This window comes from Ooceraea biroi, chromosome 12, assembly GCF_003672135.1.
Source record: "Ooceraea biroi isolate clonal line C1 chromosome 12, Obir_v5.4, whole genome shotgun sequence".
NCBI lineage: Eukaryota > Metazoa > Arthropoda > Insecta > Hymenoptera > Formicidae > Ooceraea > Ooceraea biroi.
The window spans coordinates 3,079,968-3,102,828 of NC_039517.1; the positions used below are offsets into that span (position 1 = coordinate 3,079,968).

Genomic DNA, 22,861 nt, shown 5'->3' on the forward strand with positions numbered 1-22,861 from the left:
TTTCCCTTTCTCATTATTATATGCCTGGAATGCTTTTTAGGTACATGGGGATGCTGCCTATATAGGGCAAGGAGTCAATCAAGAATGCTTAGCATTGAGTAGAACGCCGCATTTTGAAATCGGTGGTACAATCCATTTTATGATCAATAATCAATTGGGCTTCACAACTCCTTCTTCGCGAGGTCGCTCATCAAGATACTGCACGGATTTGGCAAAAATTATATCCGCGCCTGTCATCCACGTGAATGGCGACAATCCTGAGGTATATTTTTCCATACATAATTCTACTTATGAAATGTAAAATAATATATTTCTCGTAATGTGGTTTTTAAGAACATTAATATTGCTCTTGAAATGACAATTGGATTTAGCTTCTGGACTTCTTCAATCGCGTTTTTTTTCTCATTTTTAACGACCCGTCTTTTCTTTAATTCTTATGGTCAGTTACGCAGATATCGCTCGCCGACGATCAGGATTGAGAGAAAGTGTGAAGATCGATAATATTATCGATCGATAAATTTAATTTATTTAAGGTGACTGTTGATATGTACAGAGTGTAATAGGCAAGGGGTGTATATATATATAGGCAAGCGGTGATAGCGCATCTATGATGTCACAGCGCTGGTATTGGTAGTTTGATAGCTAGTGATGAGAAGTGTAGAGAAGAGGGGCATCGTTAAATATTTTAGTTTCGATATTTCAAAATTTCAACATTTCAGTCCACTTAATTAGAGAAAGAAGCAATCTGATAATATCTGATTAAAAGCATAAATCACGACCAAAGTGACAAAAAATCTAGTTACAATTTGGAAACCAAATACAATTGCAATAATCAACAGCATAAAAACTACAAAGTTTTGATTGTTATAGAGAATTTTGTTTCTTTTGATACATACATCGTTTCTTATAATGTTACTAACACATTTGCACAATCACATAAATGAACTTTATAGATGGTTGTACGAGCTGCGAGGATAGCATTCAAATATCAAAGACGATTTAGAAAAGACGTTTTTATCGATCTCAATTGCTTTAGGAGATGGGGTCATAATGAACTGGATGACCCTACGATCACTAATCCCCTTTTATACAAAATCATAGAAAATCGACCGTAAGTATGTGCAAACAAGGATCTTAAATTAAAATTACTAATTACTACTATTCACAAAATCGAGAGAAATATCTTTTTTGACCATTCTATGGATATTGACGAATTTTCTTTATTTATTTATCTTTGCGAATATGTTTAATGCGGAATATTTTTTAAAAATTTATAATAATTTGCGAAACTCAACCAAATATTTTAATATTTAGAAATGATTCAACGATTCAACAATTAAAATGCAATTAATTGAATTTGTTTTAATAATCATCCACCAAATCGTTTTCAATGATTCGATTTCATTTCGCTGCTCCAAAATGTAAAATAGTATAATAATAACATGTTGGGCTAAATATGCGTAATGGTACACGAGGAACTTGTTAAAATAACTTTTATTAACTCACAAATACTGATATGCGAGATACAACGAAAAGCTCTCGATGCGCGCGTAAAAGTAACAGTCACAAAAAGGTGACGAATGAAAAAGATATCCGTTACATTAGTAACACAAAAGCGCCACCAAGGCCTAAGAAAAATAATAACTAGATGCGCGCACTTACTAACTAAAGAGGGCGTTCTTATTTAAACCTAACAAATATAACTCAAACATAATGAGTACGCGAAAATATCTCAACATAACATATTATATTCTTTCCTATCTAAAATGGTAGTTTACTTAATCTAAAAAATACGAATTAAATCACATTTATTTCAATTATTTTAAGAAACTGATTTTTCAAGTGTTTTGTTTTGAGTAATTCATAAACATTACTGCTTTAAAATATAAAGGACTGTGAAATATCGTGAGATACATTTTCTTTTACTTCGAAGCTATCTGTTTAAATATCACGTTTGATTAAATATGTTTATTCAGTAATCGATTTGTTACAAGTAGGTCGTGTTACCTTTGGTAATTAACAATAGTAATCCTTTGAAGTATAAAGTAACAAAAACCAGATATAAAATAAAATATCAATATTAAATTAATGATTTAATAATCATTAATTAATAAGTAATTTGAATTGCCTAGACGGCGATGAATCAAACTAAACATATATTTATGACAGCACAACATAACTTATGGTATAAAATTAATTTTCTAGCAGAATAGACAATCTTTAGAAACCAAAAACAATTTTCCAAAACATAGTTGTATCATTTTTTAGACATAATTCAGATTATTTAGTTACTGACCTAACAATATGAAAATATTACGTTTTCTTTCTCTCTCTATTCAGAAATAATTCTAGGAACTCATGTATCATAAAGTTGTATAAATTTTTCTTATGATTTAGTTCTATACCGGATCAATATGTAGAAAAGCTGATAGATATTAACGTTCTTACTCGAGAAAATGTTAAAAACATTGTTGAGAATCACACTGCGTGGCTAAACAAGACTCTGAAAGAATCCGAAAATGATGTATGGCAAGAGCCAACCGTACATCATACCGGAAGGTGGACAGGAATAAAACCAGCCGAACCCAATGTAACAATATGGGATACTGGTTTCAACTTGGATTTGTTGAAATTTGTGGGAGAAAAAAGTGTTCAAACACCACAAAACTTCGTAAGATTAAGATATATAAACATAATTTAAATTAATTAATTATATTTAATATACAGCTTTTGTGATTGATTGAAAATATAATTATCTTTTTTCTATATATCATTAATTCATTAATAATTAAGTTAATAACTATTATTTTGTTACTGTTTATTATTGTTGTTATTTCAGGTTTTTCGGAATAAATTGTGCACTACTTTAAATGCAAACTGTTTAATAATAACTGTTTGATAACAATCTCAGCTCAAGAACAATTTGATTGGCAATACGCACAGAAATTTTAAAACGAAAAATAGTTTTTGTCTTTCTTGCCGTTACAATCAATTTCATCGAGTCACTCTGTTCTATTTTGCTTGCTATCGAACGAAGGACAAATATGTTCTAATTCGCTCATGGTTGAATCTCAATCGCTCACCTTCGAGACTCAACATGCTAAACACTAATGACCCTAGATAATTACCAACATATATATAAAATTAAACCCTATCAACAATTACACAGGCCTACGAGGATCAGTTACAAAAAGCAGAGTAGGAAAATCTGATAGATTTTTTGATGCTGAAAACGAATCTGGCCGCAAAATTTTCCCAGCACGTCAGATTTTTGAGTAATTTGTGGTTGAATGATCCAAAAATGGCTATTTCGGCCAATTCCATGAATTTATTATGAGAGAATCAACTTTTTTGAAGCATTTCTGCCAATGGCATTGTATAGTACTAATCTTTACCTTTCAAATCCATTTTCGATTGCCGTCGGACGATTTGTTTTCGCTGAGATATATAAGTATGAAGTTACAAGGCTCGTCTTGCATAAGGGTCCAAGGAGCCATTCTAAGTCAATCGTGCCACTCCTCTGTCTCTGTCTCATCACGAATCCAAATTTAGCTAAAAACATAAATTTTTGAATAATTTTTGAACGCCTGTCATTTTTTGATATAAAAAATGGTGGATCCAATATGGCAAACAGAATCACAATAAAAAGGTATAAAACTTACAAAAGTTGTTTTCAAAACTATAAAAAAGCATCAAATGAGAAAATTTGAAAATATATCCTTAGCTGCAAGCTTTATAGTCACTTTATATTTGAGGATGCAGGGTTACAACTTCTCTTTTCAGAGCGGTGTTGACCATGACCAGTCTTATAACTTCATACTGATATATCTCAGCGAAAAAAAATCGTCCGACGGCAATCGAAAATGGATTTGAAAGGTAAAGACCCCAGACAGCACAAAATGTCCTCAGGATCATCCTGAATATGTCCAGGACGATTCAGAATATTTCGAGGATGGTTTAAGATATGATTCTAAATTTGTTTTATGAAAATTTAGTATGCATTTATAATTATTTTCAATTATGTAGAATATTTAACATAATTAGAAATTTTGAATGTTGAAATAAAATATAAATATCCCATAAATATCCACTGGATAACCACAGGATGTTTGTAAAATATCTGGCCTGTCTATATTATGTCAGATAGCTTATAACGTCCTAAAATTATCCTAAACACATCCAGGATATCCTGAGATTCCCGCCTCTAATTCACCAAGCGACCGATAGATGGCCAGGCCAGGCGTGACGTTCTCGCAAGAAACATTTGCGTTATCACCTTATAAATAACCATCCGGAAAACCGATCCAGTACTCTTTTCTTCTTCTTTTCTTTTGAAATCATTATTGCTTGAAGTGATATCTCATTCCAAAAGAGTGAGATTCCACTACACGAAATTTAGAGAGTAATTCATAAAATATAAAAATCTATTTTGTTACAAAAATGTGCCTTAACTCTGTCTATCTTTGAGGCACTGATATATAGAATTGATAAATACCCATACAGCACAGAAATCAATTAGGACATATATCCTGTGGACGTCCCTGCGACGTCCCCTGGAGCTTCTGTGCTGTATGGGTTTCGTCCTTGAAACGTACGAATAATATCCCAAACATATCCTATAGAAATCCTTAGGATATTTCATAGAATTTCCCTCGATATTCCAGAGGATCATATACGGCTATCATTTCCTCTTCCTCGGGACATCCAGAGGAGATCCAAGGATTAAAATGGGATATCCTCAGGATATCACACATGTACGTCCTGGATGTTCTTCGGATGTCCTTAGGACATCCTTGTGATGTCTGGGACTAGTACTATACGATACCATTGGCAGAAATGTTTCAAAAAATTTGGTTCTCCATAATAAATTCATGAAATTGGCCGAAAAAGCCATTTTTGGATCATTTAACCACAAATTACTCAAAAACCTGACGTGCTGAGGAAATTCTGCGGCCAGATTCGTTTTCAGCGTCAAAAAATCTATCAGATTCTCCTACTCTGCATTTTGTAACTAACAAAACCTAAAATTTCGCAGGCCTGTGTTATTATTAAAAGTCATTATAATGACTTAATATATCTATATTGAATGGAATCAATTTCACATAACAAATATCGAAGTATAACATATAAAATAATACTCTACGTAACCATATAGAAAGAATAATTAATCTTTTTCTTTTTATTTTACAATTTCGAAGGACATTCATCCGCAATTGGTAAAAAATCATATTTCGAATCGTCTGAGAAAACTTAACGATGGTGACGCATTGGATTGGTCGACCGCCGAAGCAGTGGCTATTGGTTCTCTATTATATCAAGGATATCATGTGAGAATAAGCGGTCAGGACGTGGGCCGTGGAACTTTCTCGCACAGGCACGTAATGCTGATTGATCAATCCACAGAAGGTACATAACAAAATTGACACTAACTTCATAAATTTAGTATGATTATGTAAATTCAAGACATAAACATACATACAATTTGTTAAAGAGAAGCATAAACTTCGAATGAATCTCGTTATATAACAAAAAAATTTGTGTTAAATTCAACATATTTCACTAGTTCCAAATTGTCCACTCAAATTTTTGTACTAATTTAATATATAATTTAATATATAATGTAAATATGTCAAATAATGATATCAATATTATATAGATAACTAGCATCCCCTGTCCCGGCTTCGTCCGCGATATTTATGTGTAGAATTAACTAAAAACACATTTTACCCCTTCTCACCCGTTAGGGGTGGAATTTCGGAAAACCCTCCCTTAGTGAGCATCTACGTGATAGTAGGAATATACCCTTAAAATTTCAAGTCGATAGATGCAGTGGTTCGGGCTGCACGTTGATGAGTGAGTGAGTGAGTGGTATTTGGCTTATATACAGGGTGTATCTTAATAAGTACGAAAACTTTTAGATGATTCTTTGTCGAAAATTAAGGGGGTTTTTCATATAAACATATACTTCTACATTCCTTCCTGTGGAGTTACACTCCTCCAAAAATGGGGGTAAAAATTAGGTTTTCATTTTTTTCTCAAATTAGGAACAAGTTAAAGAAATGAAATTTGGTGAATGTTTTCTACAAGTAAAAAGGTTATTTATTAATATTTTTCAGCCTCCCGTATTGTTATAAGGGGATGAAACTAGCAACTCCTATTCAATTTTTTATTAGAACTTTTTAATAGGCCTGAATATGATCATCTAAAAATATGCATTAAAAAGTTTGATTTATTTAGAAACTTTTTTATTTCTTTTATTTTTTTTCATAAAATGAGTAGTTTAAAAAAAAAATAAAATACCACAACAATTTTATCTAGTTGTCTAAGTTTTATCACAGAAATGAATACAGTTCTTGGACGACCTGATCATCTAAAAATATGCATTAAAAAGTTTGATTTATTTAGAAACTTTTTTATTTCTTTTATTTTTCATAAAATGAGTAGGTTTCAAGAAAAAAATAAAATATGCTATCATGCATAACACGATGCTAAATAGCATAGGTTTCGAAGTACGAGAAGTTAAATTTTAAAATAAAAGTAAAATTAGAGTAAATGTTGAAAAAATTGGAACAAAAACGAAATTATAATAAATATTGGAAATGAACAAAAACAAACTTATAATAAATGTTGGAAATGATCACTCCCGGCTATGATACAAGAGTCTACCCTCCGTCTCATTGATTGGCGTATACGTTCAAATATCCCAGGTATGTTTCTGATTGTTTCACATGATGCAACAATGCGATTCCTTAAATCTTCAATATTTTCAATAGGGGTGGTATAAACCATAGAGTTAAGGTGATCCCAGATGTAGAAATTGTTGTGGTATTTTTTTTTGAAAACTACTCATTTTATGAAAAAAATAAAAGAAATAAAAAAGTTTCTAAATAAATCAAACTTTTTAATGAATATTTTTAGATGATCATATTTCGGCCCATTAAGGGGTTAGGCCACCTTGGACGTGTCAAAATTACTGTCATTTTCTGGAATTTTGTTTGAAGATATAACAAAATAAATACAAAATCGAACATGAGGCATTTATTAAGCAACTCTTGAAGAAAAAAAAGAGATTTGTTTTTTTAATTTATCTTATAAAATGTCGGCGCTAGAGTCGAGACACTGGAAGCCCTTTTTGATCGACGCTCTCTGCGGTGTTCAGTCTCACGATCACAGCATTGGATCTAATGCAAAAAATAAAAAATTTTTATTATCTAGATACTAAAAAAATACATATGGATATCTAAAAATATTCATTTTTGTGGAAATAGTAAGCTTTGAATTAAAAGTTTCATTAGTGAAATTTCACTAATGAAACTTTTAATTCAAAGCTTACTATTTCCACAAGGTGGCCTAACCCCTTAAAAAGTTCTAATAAAAAATTGAATAGGGGTTGCTAGTTTCATCCCCTTATAACAATACGGGAGGCTGAAAAATATTAATAAATAACCTTTTTACTAGTAGAAAATATCCACCAAATTTCATTTCTTTAACTTCCTAATTTAAGAAAAAAATAAAAACCTAATTTTTACCCCCATTTTTAGAGGAGTGTAACTCTACAGGGAGGAATGTAGGAGTATATGTTTATATGAAAAACCCCCCTTAATTTTCGACAAAGAATCATCTCCTAAAATTTTTCGCACTTATTAAGATACACCCTGTATATATAGATTTAAAATATTAGTAAGAAAATTACAATATTTGGAAGCCAATTTTATCTCCTTCAGAGAAAGAAAGAAAGGTGGAGTCCGCTGGACGTAACACAAATAATTCTCATTAATTTTAATATATTTTCTTTTCATTCTAAACTTTTTATATATGTCTATATGTCTGATTTACAAAATCTTGAGATTAGATTGAAAGGCTTTATCACATTTGTTATACATATAAAGTTTAAAATAAACTTATACGACTTTCATTTTTATTAATCAAAATATTCATTATTTTTAATTGCTAAAATTTTAGCAATCAGGGTTTTTTAACACTTAAGTGTTAAAATAATTTTCATTAGGTTTAATATTTTATTTTCATTCTAAAATTTTTATATGATTAAAAAAACCCTGATTTTTTAAATTCTATTTATATTACAAAATTTTTGCAAAAAACAGTAGATTTTGTGCATCAATTTAATAAATTAGTCTTAATAATGTAAAATAAATATTTAAAAATTGCGTATTATATTCTTCCTTAACAGAATGTAGTTTTAGCATTTTAGCATTGTGACTTAGAAAAATTGTTTTAGACACCTTCATCCCTTTGAACGCAATGATCAGTGGCCAAATCGGCAAACTGGAAGTGGCCAACAGCATCTTGTCCGAAGAGGCAGTGCTAGGTTTCGAATATGGGATAAGCATAACATCGCCGTTCACATTGCCTATTTGGGAAGCACAGTTTGGTGACTTTTTCAACGGTGCGCAGATTGTCATCGACACATACGTAACGAACGGTGAAGCAAAGTGGATGTCGAGCAGTGGTCTAACGATTCTTTTGCCACATGGTTACGATGGCGCCGGCCCGGAGCATAGTTCCTGTCGTCTTGAGAGATTCTTGCAGTTGACTGATAGCAAGGAGAACCGGGTTGATGGTGATGACGTTAACATACAGATTGTGAATCCCACAGAACCGGCACAATACTTTCATTTGTTGCGAAGACAGGTAAGAAAATATTAAGCAAATAAGAAGATATTATCAACAATATTAAATATTGCGCTAGAAACCATCAAACACGATTTTTTAATACAATTTTTTAAATTTGTGTTGATGTTGGTTGCTTAATTAATAGCAATCACTGTATTAATTAACACTTACAGTAATTACATGGTCTGTACGATTAAATAATCTCAACGATTACATAATTTTTAATATCTACTTAAAACTAATTTTGGTAATAAAACCTGCAGAAAAGGATACACTTCGCGAATCTTTTTCATTTTGACACATGTTATAAAAAGCGAAGTTCTAAGTACTTTTTTCTTAACAATTACGTGGAGGTCGTGTGTAGTTTCTGAGATATATCACAATATATAAATAATATTAAACAATATATAAATCATAAATAATATGAAGGTAATTATACAGATTAGGGGAGCTAAGTCAGCACCAATTACTTTGACTTTGACATATATCATAGAGGATACCTTCCTGAATAACCTCTAGAAGGTGTTAGCCGTTGCTCGTTGTTTATAAAAAGTTGTTAACAAAACATTTTAATAATTAAATTGTTTATTAAATTTTTACTAAATGTTTTATTAAAAAATAAAACTGCATTGTTTTTTTCTTTGGATTCTCAACTTTTGCCATAAAAAGAAATAGTGATATTTTTGCAGTCTAATTATAGTAATGTTCAAAAACAATAAATAAACAATAAAAAAACGCGTCTAAATAATTCCTATAAACTTGTTTTTACAGATGTTAAGAAATTATCGGAAACCTTTAATCGTAATAGCGCCAAAGATCTTATTGCGTCATCCATCTGCAACGTCATTTCTGTCAGATTTCGCACCTGGCACGAGTTTCAAGACCGTTATTGGTACGTTATTCTTTTTTCTCTTTTCTCAAAAGGAAGAATATACAGGGTGTCACAAAACCTCCGTACACTACTTTAATAGCGTATTCTAGAGGTAAAATAGAGTGAAAAAGTCTAATACGAAAATTTTGAGGCTACAATAGTTTTTAAGGGGATCCTGGAGTGACAGCCGAACTTCGTCGCGAAAGCGCCATCATTTAGATGTAACTAAATCGGTAACATAGATAACGAAGTCGGCAAATTACCGACATGGTTGATATTCTCGACATGTTAGGAAGATGTGACATTTATGACAAATGTTTCGAAATATTCTTTATTTCTCGTCCTTTTTCTTAGAAAGAAGAAAAGAAATACACAGTATTTCGAAATATTTATAATGTCAACTGAACTGCAGCCAGCGTCCCAACATTATTTCGATAATGCGATATGTAGTGCAGTAATGCATGCACAACAGCGTCGTAATTAGCGTTCTGTTGCAACCAAAATTTGCAATAGAAAGTTGCAAATTACGAAACGTCTCTGGTTGTAAATGCCAGCTTACGTATTATCGCATCTGACTTTATTTTTTGTAAACGGCATTTACTAATACTGTCAGCTCACGTATTACCGCATCTGACTATTTTTTGTAAATGCCAACTTACGTATTTGTTACAATTAATTTCGCGAATAAAGATTACTCGGGATAATATCACAAACTAAATATATTCTCTGCTTATTAATACAACCGTTATGTACAAACTTTTCGAGAAAAAACGAGAGCGGAGAAGAAACCGGAAAGCGGTAAAACAAAAAAAGGGTATGAAAAACAAACTCATCATCCGCTATATAATCGAGCGCTAGGCGCGCTTTTCAAACAAAAGTACATGGAACATATATATTTCCAACAGTATTATCGCATCTGACTTTTTTTTGTAAACGGCATTTACTAATACTGTCAGCTCACGTATTACCGCATCTGACTATTTTTTGTAAATGCCAGCCCACGAATTTCCGCATCTAACTTTATTTTTCGTAAATGCCAGCTCACGATTTACCGCATCTGACTTTATTTTTGTGATAAACATTTATCGTGTTGGAAATGGCGTCAATTTGTTACTTTGCAAAATAGTAACTAAATGACGTCTCATGCGCTCTATATCTTGTGAATATATTTCTTCGCATGGATTTCTTCCCAACACTATAGAAGTAGCGAAAGCGGCGGCATAAATACCACAACACGTGCTGTCCGGTTGTGTTTGCACCTTCTCAAAAATTATATCACCTACGCTTACTTGAGGAAAACGTAGACGAATATAATGTTTTTCCTGCTCCGCTAATTTCTTGTATGTACAGCCAGGTATGCTGTCATACACATGCAGTTTCGAACCGTCGAAAAAAATATACCGCCAGTGATTGGTACAATTCCCTCCAATTATCTGTATGCTTTTGTCGCTATTACTAGCGTCAATAAGCTTAGGGAACTCGAGATACTGCACGCTTTGTGTCTCGAAAGGAGACGTCTCTCTGACGACGCGTAAAAATGCATCTAATGATTCGTCGTTCAATTTGCTGTGCATAGGTAAAATATTCTGCTCCAGCAAAGAGCAGTGATTGTGTCGTCCAGAGTTGTTTTACATTTCTTCACATCTTTATCAGTAAAATTATGCTTTGAACGACTGATTATGATGCAATCATCATCTTGCCTTTCTAAAGCTGAAACAGCAACAGCTGTTATTGGACTCTGCTGTTCAGCAGATTCATCTGTACTGATATCTCGATATGGACTATTTCTTTTTGTACATGCATTTTTTGCCTGTATCGCTTCAGTTACGTATTTCGGATTTCTTATTGGCATGTGCCTATTGTGGCGACTGTCCAATATTTCCGGAAGCATGCATTCGTAATAGAAACGTGTTAGGAGAGGTAGCATTTCGTTTTTCCAAAAAACAGCGTCTCTGCTAACACGCACTATTTTGCAGCTTTTTGGCGTCCACACTGCAAAAATGCAATATTCCCGCCGTGCGATGTTCAATTGACCTTGAACCTGATAAAAAAATCGGTGCTTCCGATTCATTGTATCAGGATTCTTTTTGTCAAATACAGTTTTTAATTGAGGCAATTTCTGCAAAGCGTCTTCAGCTGTCAAATTCTCAGCTGACAAAGAACATTTGATCTCGACAAGACCGTCTTCATCAATAAGACCGTTAGGAGAAGCACTCAAGCATGGATTTTCATAATCAATGAATAATCCGCATGGTTTAATATCCTTCTTTAACTTTGCAGCAAGCTCTTTTCTTGCAGCTAGCTCCTTTCTTGCAATTTCCTTCATGTCGCGTCCATATTTCATGGCAGCGGTCTCGATGGACAGAGGAAACAAAATGTTTTTAACAGTCGCAGCGCAAGATGTTGTTGGTCTCATGCGACATACGATTCCAAAATTGGATGCCGTCAACATTTCATGTCTCAATGATTGCCACAATTCGCAATCACTTTGATCTCTTGTCTGGCATTCAATTTCGCCACGATTATTAGCATTTTCGAGCAACTTTTCAGCATGATGTTGCTGCAATTGCTCAAAAACATGAGGCGGAAGATCTGGTTTTTGCGAGTGTGGGCCGTAATGAGAATCTGGTCCTGCATCTCGTTTAAACCTTTTTCTTCCCTGCACCTCTCTACATTCTTTATTTCTGGTAATTTTTAGTTGTCGTCGGTTTTCTAAATCGGCGACAACAGCAGGAACATCCTTACACATGTTTTCATGAATCTGTGTAACAACTTGTTGTGTATTATATTGCATAACACTTCCCGCAATTCGAGCGTTATAAGAACCTTGTTTGCCGAAATGTATGCGTTTGCCACCAATTTCCTTGCAGATTATCGAATTAAATGACTGCAGGATTGTTTGTTACATTCAATAACAAACTATCGGAGCAAGTACTGAGCCACTTGACAGCACTGTAAATCTGTTAAAACAGACCGCAGTGTTTCAGAGACGGTACATAATTTTTCTTATTATTGAAGAGGTCTTGGTGTACACCACGTTCTTTACATCGCTTATGCTCGCCAAAAATATGGCTAGGAATATTTAAAATGTCTTCAAGTAATTCCTTAGCCTTCATATGGTGAGCTTGCGATTCTTGATTTTATACAGCGGCTACTCGCAAAATTTCTTTGCGCATTGCCAAAATGTTATGGTCCACAACATTTAGTAACTGTACAAAATTACGCTTCCTATGCATCATTGCCTTTGGCACAGTTGTTCGTGCGACAGCTTTCAGCTTTTTGCATAGGTTGCGAAGTAAATGATTGGTGCATTCTACCTGTCGCACCACTATATTCATGTCGTGGTACGGTGCGTTATACCTGATGGAATTATATACGCTGCTGTCGCCATCGGCAATTAGTGTTTTGTATATTAATCCATGTATTTCAAGGCTACTTTTAAAACCTTCCACAATGGCATCACTCTCCATCCTTGTTGAGCTTGCATTGGAGTCGAAGTTTTTGTAGCACTTGTGCTTCCGTACCTCGACACCTCGTTGCTCCGCCATGTCACATAGCACGCAATATTTGTTGCGGACACCGACGAAGAGTACTTTTCCCGTGCGGTAACCAATTATGGCACCAACACCGGAAGATGAATCATAGGCAGAGCCATACGACCTCTTCATCCAACTCCCATCCGCAACGACGGTTATATATAGAATGCCATTTATAGTTTCATTCCTTTCAATTGCAAGTTGTTTTTCCTCCTCACCTGCCATTTTCATGCTTTGCATGGCAGTTTTCAGAAAATCATCGACTAAAGCATCTCGACGATTTATATATGTCTTTTCAGACATACAACGAATGTTTACAGTCGCACACAATTCTTCCAGTTGGGCGTAACCAATTCCCACTGTAAGTGTGCCTACTGCAGCAGCTGTATTACTATCTAATACATGTGGTTCCGTGGGTTCTGACCAGATGTTATCTTCATAATTGCACATTTGGCATTTAAAGAACAACTGCGTCTTCAATCCACGGCGAAGAGAATTTACGAGTTTCCAATCTTTAAATTGGCACTCTATTCCTCTCGCATGATTGTCAAACGTTCTATGGATTTCATTCCACATAAAAGAAATGTCGACAATGCGATGGACTTCAGGCAGGCTTTCCTGGATACAATTTGCATCCAGACGGCCACTTATAACTAAATTATCGTCAACAATGCGACAGCCTTCAGGCAGGCTTTCCTGAATAAAATCTTTGTCTTTTAAATATATTTTTTTAAAAACCAGATCATACAAAGCTGTAGGATGAAATAATTTTGAAAGTAATCAGCTAACGAATTGATCGTATCTGGTACAAAATATTTCTAACTGCCAGTCCACGATCGCCCCTGGCACTTCAAAATTTGTCATAATCAGAACATGCGCACATTGTATGTTGTACAACTTATATATTAAAGCCAGTCCACAATCGCCCCTGGCACTTCAAAATTTATCATAATCAGAACATGCGCACATTGTATGTTGTACAACTTATACATTAAAGCCAGTCCACGATCGCCCCTGGCACTTTACATTGCTATTTTAAATATTATATGTAGTTAACTTTTATATAAATATAAAAATAAGCAAAAAACTGCGTTCCTATCTTTCAGAAATTGCTATTTTTTTCAAAACAATTTAATAACAATATGCAAACGTGTGTGTGATCAAAAATAATAATAGAGGACAGTTGCCGAATGCATACTGATCATATCTTTTGCAGCATATTATCAAAAAGACTTACTAATTAACTTGTTATTGATACTTGTTATTGAGGCTTATTAATTAACTTGTTATGATGACAAATTACACAGAATAATTATTATAGCTAAACGTAATAATAGTGTTTGAGACATAAAGTTATTTCCATCGTTTATTTGCATACAAATCTTAGTACTCTTCTTAATAATTGATAGTAATTGGAAATATAATAAAAAAACCTTAGTACATTCGGCAACTCCCTGTTATATATGTAACAACATAGACGTTATAATTGCTTATAATTATGAAATATAAATGGAAATACTAACCTGTTCCTCCATCCTTTCTTGCAGAAACGTCTGCGACGAGTGAGAGGCAAACGGATATTATTATCCTTTTGTCCCATTATGGCACACACTTGTATCTAATATATATAATGTTATGTCCGGGTTGGCCACCCGGCATAACGAAGAGCCGGTTAGCTGAGCGTCATCGGATCGGCCGTCGGAAGAAGACGCGCGTTGCCAAGGAAAACAACAAAACAGGGACGGATTCGGACGTGACGTGGTCTACGACGGACGTGTGCTGTATCCCGCTCCTCATTCTAATAAATCTCCATCGTTCTTTGTAAAAGTGTCGTTTCATTTCGTGCGCGAGTGTCTCCGCGAGTGAGTGCGAACGAGCGTGAGTGTGTGCGTCGAGCCGGAGCCGCCCGGACGTAACATTTTCACGAGCCCCCAAAATGTTACGTCCGGGCGGCTCCGGCTCGACGCACACACTCACGCTCGTTCGCACTCACTCGCGGAGACACTCGCGCACGAAATGAAACGACACTTTTACAAAGAACGATGGAGATTTATTAGAATGAGGAGCGGGATACAGCACACGTCCGTCGTAGACCACGTCACGTCCGAATCCGTCCCTGTTTTGTTGTTTTCCTTGGCAACGCGCGTCTTCTTCCGACGGCCGATCCGATGACGCTCAGCTGACCAGCTCTTCGTTATGCCGGGTGGCCAACCCGGACATAACAATATATATATATATATATATATATATATATATATATATATATATATACAGGGTGGGGCAGTTAAGGTGTTACAGACTTATATCTCGGAAACGAAGCATTTTAGAGAAAAATGTTTCAGACAAAAGTTGCAGGGTTGGAAGGGGGCCACTCAGTGGAGGTAACAGAGTGGTCATTCGTGGTCATTTTCAAGGTCATTTAAAGGTCAAGTCCAATTTTTTAAACAGAAACCCATACTTTTTATTGCAGATTCTGATTCTCCGTCGAAAAGTAAGTAACTTTTGTTGGAAACATTTTTTTTTTAAATGCCCTCCTCATCCCGAAAACACAGGTTTAACCTTTGGTGGACCAATGATAACTCGCTTTATAACGGACACTGAAGTTTTTTTTTAGTATTTTACTGTTTACCGTCAGCATTAGCGTTACCCAGTGTGCACCACGTGGAGGTAAACTGACGGTAAACAGTAAAATACTAAAAAAAAAACTTCAGTGTCCGTTATAAAGCGAGTTATTATCATTGGTCCACCAAAGGTTGAACCTGTGTTTTCGGGATGAGGAGGGCATTTAAAAAAAAATGTTTCCAACAAAAGTTACTTACTTTTCGACGGAGAATCAGAATCTGCAATAAAAAGTATGGGTTTCTGTTTAAAAAATTGGACTTGACCTTTAAATGACCTTGAAAATGACCACGAATGACCACTCTGTTACCTCCACTGAGTGGCCCCCTTCCAACCCTGCAACTTTTGTCTGAAACATTTTTCTCTAAAATGCTTCGTTTCCGAGATATAAGTCTGTAACACCTTAACTGCCCCACCCTGTATATAGATGCTCACAAGAGACATCTGTGCTTGCACCGTCGCCGGCACCAGGGTACGCGGCCGCGCCCGCGCCGTCATCGACACCGGGATACGCGCCCGCGCCGTCGCCGATACCGGGATACGCGCCCGCGCCGTCGCCGATACCGGGATACGCGCTCACACCGTCGCACATTTGATAAAGATAGATAATATTATTGCCCGTTGCAGATCCATCTATCATGACATTGGTCAACTAATCTTGTGCTCTGTTTTATCCTTTACGATAATTTTTCATTGCATTTTTCATATTCATATGCACGAAATTGTCCTGCACGCTAATCTTTTTTACTAGGCTTTTAAACTCATTTCGAAAAGTTTCATAATATTCCTTGATGCTGTCCTGAATGTAAGCTGGTCTTATTTTAGGCGTACAAACTGTAAAACAATAATATTAAGCAAATATGTTTGAGGTTACGTTACAAGCCGATACCCAAACTGTAATGGTCCAACTTTTTCTCGTTTTTAAGATAAAATCGACCAGCTTACAATTCATTACTGTGTGTACTTTAATACTGGCGAAGGAATTATCATTCTGTGCAACTAATAAAAAGATTAGCGTGCAGGAAAATACAGTCTGTATTACCGATTCCGCCGGTAATACAGACGACTTCAGGATCCCCTTAAGTTATAAGCGATCAAAGTTTCCTAATAATATTGCGTAAAACTCGCGCGCTCAGGCCCGTAACTGCACTTACACGCGTACCGATCTGTCATCTGTTATTGATTTTCAAGTCAGGTGATATTGATTTTTATTGCACAGCTGATTTTGTCATTTTTTATGTATAGTGAAACATTAAATTTTTTAAAATAAAGATTTAAATAACTTATTATCACATTAATTTTCTTTCAACATAAATTTCTTTCTGTTTGAAACGATAATGTATTTCGTTTTTCACATGTGTTATACTTCAGAACAGTGCCGGGATTTACTTGCACATTTCGGGCCGATTTCGTTGTCACCTCCCACTGTTCCCCTCTTGCCGCACGTATCTTGGCGACGAGGTGCCGAACGCTATAAACAAGATGAGTGCTCCTACATCTCAGGAGCGTCCCGCGTACTAAAGCCCTTTAAGGCCCTAAACAATGTCAAATAGCTAATAAAAACATTTCTTTCTGGAATAACTTTAAATTAATAATTAAAAATATTTGTTACTATTAATAATAATAATATTATATAGTATATATATTTTTTGTTATTATTAATAAATATATTCTTTAATATTTCCGTGATAATACATAATGTTAAATTTGAAATGTGAAGTTTGTGCACTATATTTATAATAAAATTACATAATAATTCATTTACTTTCACACATATAATTATAAGTGCACAAATTTCAAATTTAACATTATGTATTATCACGGAAATATTAAAGAATATATTTATTAATAATAACAAAAAATATATATACTATATAATATTATTATTATTAATAGTAACAAAGATTTTTAATTATTAATTTAAAGTTATTCCAGAAAGAAATGTTTTTATTAGCTATTTGACATTGTTTAGGGCCTTAAAGGGCTTTAGTACGCGGGACGCTCCTGAGATATAGGAGCACTCATCTTGTTTATTAGCGTTCGGCACCTCGTCACCAAGATACGTGCGGCAAGAGGGGAACAGTGGGAGGTGACAACGAAATCGGCCCGAAATGTGCAAGTAAATCCCGGCACTGCTTCAGAACATTATGTGTTATACTTCAAATGTGATAATTAATTATTTAAATATTTAGTAGTTACGTGCCTGAGCGCGCGAGTTTTACGCAATATTATTAGGAAACTTTGATCGCTTATAACTTAAAAACTATTGTAGCCTCAAAATTTTCTATTAGAATTTTTCACTCTATTTTACCTCTAGAATACGCTATTAAAGTATTGTACGGAGGTTTTGAGACACCCTGTAGAATGAATAATAAAGTTTTGCTCTTATTCTTGACTCGAAATGGAAATGATAGATGTAGAAATATAGCTGGTCGTGAGAGTGTTGCAAAACAAGTTTTACGAGAACCTATTACTCGTACCAAAAATTAAGGATAAAATTAAGATTAGAAATTAAAATATAAAATATTAAAATATTTTATACGGTGAAGTTCTCAGTCCTTCAAATACGTTTAAGTAAAATAAACAAATTTAGAGAAAATACTAGTAAAACATTAAGATGTTTTGCGTGTAAAATCTTATTTTAATAGTTCTGTGAAATTTAATTTCTTTTTATAATTTATATAAAATTGTTTTGTTTCATTTGCGAGAAATATACATCTTAAACAAGATCTTTTAGTAACAGGAATTTTACAGGAGATAATACGGTGGAGAATTGCGTAGACAACGTAGACAAAATTATTCTAGTCAGTGGAAAGCATTATTATGCGCTTAAGAAATATCGAGAATCTATTGACAGTAAAAATGTAGGTATCATCAGGGTAGAAAGTCTTTGCCCATTTCCTACCTATGAATTATTACAAGAGATTGAAAAATATAAACATGCAAAAGGTAAGTTATAAAAACCTAATCAAGCTACACGAAAAAAATATGGTATTAAACATGAATAAGATTTGCATAAGAAAATTCCATGGGAAATTATCGTACTAGCATCTTTCTTAATTTCAAAAGTAGATTATCTATTTAAAATTTTAAAATATCTGTATTTGCATTTTATAATACCTTGCTATTCTTTCAAAAGTAAGGACGTATTTATTATAGCGAATATTATTTCAAAAGTAAGATGTGTTTATTATAGCGAATATTTTAGTGGGATGTATAGAAAACACAATTTTTTCGCGCATATCGTTTACGAGCTTCTGAAGAATAGATTTCTAAAGAATAGATTGTGCTCCTCAGTTAAAAAAAAATATTTTTATGATTTGTTCTCATAGAGTTATATCATTACAAAACTATTTATGCAATTTTTTTTAAAGTAGAAACGAAAGTTATCTCTTTATAACTTTATATATACGATAATCATGAAAAAAATTTTATCACTTTTATGCATCTCGTTGAAATAAGCAGTTTTCAATATAATAAATACATCATAAAAAATGTTTATGATTTTGAGGAACAGCAGAGTAACAGAGCTAAAATATAAATCCAACAACGATATTTTAAAGTAAACAGTGTAATTCTGGAATTAAAGAAGGATGCTTATACAATGTTTATAAAAAGATTTTTCAAATTATGAACATTTGGCTTTAAATTCTTTTGTTGTTTAGACATATTTCTTTCGTAAAATGTATCTCTGTCATAGAAATATTAGTATAATACAATTACGTAAATAGTTTAATTCAATATAGTTTATTGTTTCTCTTTAGGGTTGCAATTTTACATGTACATATATGCAAATATATTTGCACATACACATATCTTACATAATTCCTTAACTTTACCTTTCCTTAATCTTAACCCTAATCTAACTTAATCTACTCCTACTCTATTCTCCTATTCTACACGTACGTACGCAAACACGCACACGCACACATACAAACCTATTAGAATAAACATAAAATGAACATAAAAACGAGAATACATTTTAAGTTTAATTTTCTATAAAGTGCAGTAGATATTATGTACAGGGTGGGGAAAAATTATTGGTCAAGCTTTCGCCAGTCGATTCTACTCGTCGAGATCGCCAACATTGCATCATAAACATGGTGCCGCAAAATTAACTTTTAAGGTCATTTTCAATGTCAAATTTTTTATTGGCTTAGTCGATTCTACTCGTCGAGCTGAACAAAAGTCTCAAAGGGACCATATGCCGGAAATCAATATTTCATAGAGAAATCTTCGTTTGAAGTTTTTTTACCTGAAATTAAAAAAAAAATCGATTTTTATGAAGTCAGAAAATAAATCTGATGCTTATAAAGTTCTTAAAATCATGTTCTGAATATCCTGATCATGATTAGCGAAAATCACCCCCAAAAAATGACCCTGAAAAATTCGTTTTCAAGGTCAAAAATCTGCTTAATCTACTCTTAGTGCTACCCAGGAACAACGACGTGGACGTGGTAGATTTCTGTTCCCTTCGGGGTGACTTGATTACAGTGAGTTCCCCTTGCCTCTCACTTTATCGTCGTCGACGCTACCTACGAACAAACAGAACTGACTCATCGGCCCCAATAGCTCTGAGCAGTTGTGCTTGTCTGCCAGCTTCAATGTGACCACCACCGTTATCAATGCAAGCTTGGAGTCTCTCCACCAAATTATCTCGCACTCTACGGAGCACAGCTCGATTTCGTGCTAAAGTAGCAATCGCCTCTTCAATGCGATCTCGTAAATCCTGAGCTGTCCTTAAAGCCCTGCTTGACCCATAAACAATGGCTTTCAGAACTCCCCAGAAATAAAAGTCCAGAGGGTTCAGGTCAGGTGAACAGGCGGGTCATAGTGTGGCGCAGGATTACGACCGATCCATCGAGTTCCAAACACTCGTTGTAAAAAAGCGCGGACTTGCCTGCCGAAATGCGGTGAAGCACCGTCATGCATAAAAAAAATTCGATTACGGGCATTCCTCGGAACCATACGTCGCAGTCGATTCAGGAGAGTATGACGTAGAAACCGCAAATACTCAACGCTTGACAATCGGTTTAAGAGAAACACAGGAGCAATATAATCATTCCCGAGTATCTCTGCCCAAACATTGACTGAAAAACGGCCCTGCTGAACTCTTTGGACCATTGCGTGTGGATTGCGTCTGCGCCAGATGCGAACATTTTGCCGGTTCAAAATGGAAGTGATAGAAAAACTGGATTCATCAGTGAACACTATATTTTTCAAAAAGTGCCGATATCTTCGGATCTTGCGAAGCATCCACCGACAAAAACGAAGACGAGCTGTGCGATCACCAGGTCGTAACTCATGCACTACCTGCACTTTGTAGGGTCGTAGGCCTTCCTCACGGAGAATGCGCAAGACTGTTTTATGATCAACCCCTACTCGCGCGCCTATGCGTCGTGATCCCATGACAGGATAAGTTCGAGCTAGAGCAATCACACGTTCCTCAATTCTCCAAGACACACGAGGACGACCTGCCCTACGGTGGCCAGCACCTGCAAAATTCATTTGCTCCTGATCATGTAATCGTTCATCGAGTCGTTGAAATTCTCGACGATCAGGCACGGACCCTGGACATAATGGTCTGCCATTAGCTTGGCGTCGCAACCAACTAGCATAAAGAGCTCGTGCTCGTGTGTAATTACCATGAGCACGATCAATTGCTCGAAGCATTAGACGTTGGTCACGCCCATCCCGAAGCGCCCGATCACGACCACCACGGCCACCACGTCGAGGCATGCTACAGCAACGTTATTCTTAGAAAAATTTAGTAAAAAATTAAAACAATTTCTTTTTAATTTTACACTGAAAATTGATTCAAGATCAGCGACGGTCTTCTAATAATCACGAAAAAGGTCTGGATATGGATGGAAAGCTTCTTAAGCACAAGTAACGAATGTCTTATGGAGCGATATATTATTCCTCTCCGAGGCAAATGATCGTTGCTTTAAGGAACCAACAGCCATTGAAATGTTACTGGGTACCAAGATACCCCGAAGGGAACAAAAATCTACCACGCCCACTTCGTTGTTCCTGGGTAGCGTTAAGAGTAGATTAAGCAGATTTTACATTCATCACAATTAATTTTACGAAATTTTTTGGCTTCTAAAAACTTCAAACGAAGATTTCTCTATGAAATATTGATTTCCGGCATATGGTCCCTTTGAGACTTTTGTTCAGCTCGACGAGTAGAATCGACTAAGCCAATAAAGAATTTGACATTGAAAATAACCTTGAAAGTTAATTTTGCGGCACCATGTTTATGATGCAATGTTGGCGATCTCGACGAGTAGAATCGACTGGCGAAAGCTTGACCAATAATTTTTCCCCACCCTGTACAAGATGTTCTTTTTTACTTTGACTTCTTTGATTTCTTTATGATTCATTTGAACAGATCCATATTTATCTAAATACGGGTTTTTAAGTATAATTGTGTAATTATATTATATAAATGTAAGCATTGTAAGGAGGTACTTATAATATATTTGGGTTTCTAGTGTTTGTGTGGAGCCAAGAAGAACCGCGAAACATGGGCGCATGGAATTTTGTTAAGACGCGTTTTGAGAACTTATGCGGCCGGCAAGTAAGTTACGTTTTGTTATATAAGGATCAATTTAAGATAATATTGTATACTACAATAATCAATAAAAGAGCAAGTGAAAGAAGTTATCGTAAAATCAAATAAAATTTCATAATGATAATTATTAATGTTATGGTGTCCATTATATACGTGTTACAAATACATATTCCTATAATCCCTAAGAGGAACGAAAGGCTGATACAAACGCTCGCTATCCTTTTTCCTTTTTCAGTTGAAGTACTGTGGCCGAGAAATTATGGCAGCACCAGCCGTTGGTGATGGACACATACATCAAAAAGAAGCCAATGATGTTATTGTTAAGCCATTTACAATAAAATAAAAATGATAATATACTATCTTGCAAATCTATATGTAAGACTTATGTTTCAAAAGCACAATAAAAACCTATAAAATTGTTATTGAAGAACAGAGGCTTCTGTATCGAGACTGCTTCTTTATTAAATATGTATGTGTGTTTAATACGTAATAACTCTTACAACACAGCGCTTATACATATACGTAATTATCAAACTCAAATGAACACTTCGTAATAATACGTGTAATAACCACTGAAATATATACATACTGGAATGGGAACTGGGCTGCCTAAAGCGAGCCGAC

At 34.7% G+C, this 22,861-nt stretch overlaps 2 protein-coding genes across 5 annotated transcripts in view; one reads left to right on the plus strand and one right to left on the minus strand.

Annotated features, from left to right (window-relative positions):
• LOC105285112 overlaps nucleotides 1–14,809 on the minus strand; it is a 35,121-nt gene extending 20,312 nt beyond the window's left edge. For 2 of the 3 annotated variants that reach the window (XM_026974070.1, XM_011349074.3), the window contains exon 1: nucleotides 14,565–14,808. In XM_026974070.1, the coding sequence (XP_026829871.1) occupies nucleotides 14,565–14,641 (77 nt within the window). In that variant the 5' untranslated portion in view covers nucleotides 14,642–14,808. Of the gene's footprint in view, nucleotides 1–14,564 lie in introns of all 3 variants that reach the window. The other variant, XM_020033542.2, reaches the window with a different exon arrangement.
• Nucleotides 1–22,660, plus strand: part of LOC105285114 (probable 2-oxoglutarate dehydrogenase E1 component DHKTD1, mitochondrial) — a 28,200-nt gene extending 5,540 nt beyond the window's left edge. For both annotated transcript variants that reach the window (XM_026974069.1, XM_020033541.1), the window contains 9 exons: nucleotides 41–262; nucleotides 954–1,111; nucleotides 2,398–2,671; nucleotides 5,199–5,406; nucleotides 8,240–8,652; nucleotides 9,406–9,526; nucleotides 18,415–18,609; nucleotides 22,158–22,243; nucleotides 22,473–22,660. In XM_026974069.1, coding sequence (XP_026829870.1) covers nucleotides 41–262; nucleotides 954–1,111; nucleotides 2,398–2,671; nucleotides 5,199–5,406; nucleotides 8,240–8,652; nucleotides 9,406–9,526; nucleotides 18,415–18,609; nucleotides 22,158–22,243; nucleotides 22,473–22,580 — 1,785 coding nt within the window. In that variant the 3' untranslated portion in view covers nucleotides 22,581–22,660. The remainder of the gene's footprint in view (nucleotides 1–40; nucleotides 263–953; nucleotides 1,112–2,397; nucleotides 2,672–5,198; nucleotides 5,407–8,239; nucleotides 8,653–9,405; nucleotides 9,527–18,414; nucleotides 18,610–22,157; nucleotides 22,244–22,472) is intronic.
• Nucleotides 22,661–22,861: the final 201 nt, after the last annotated feature.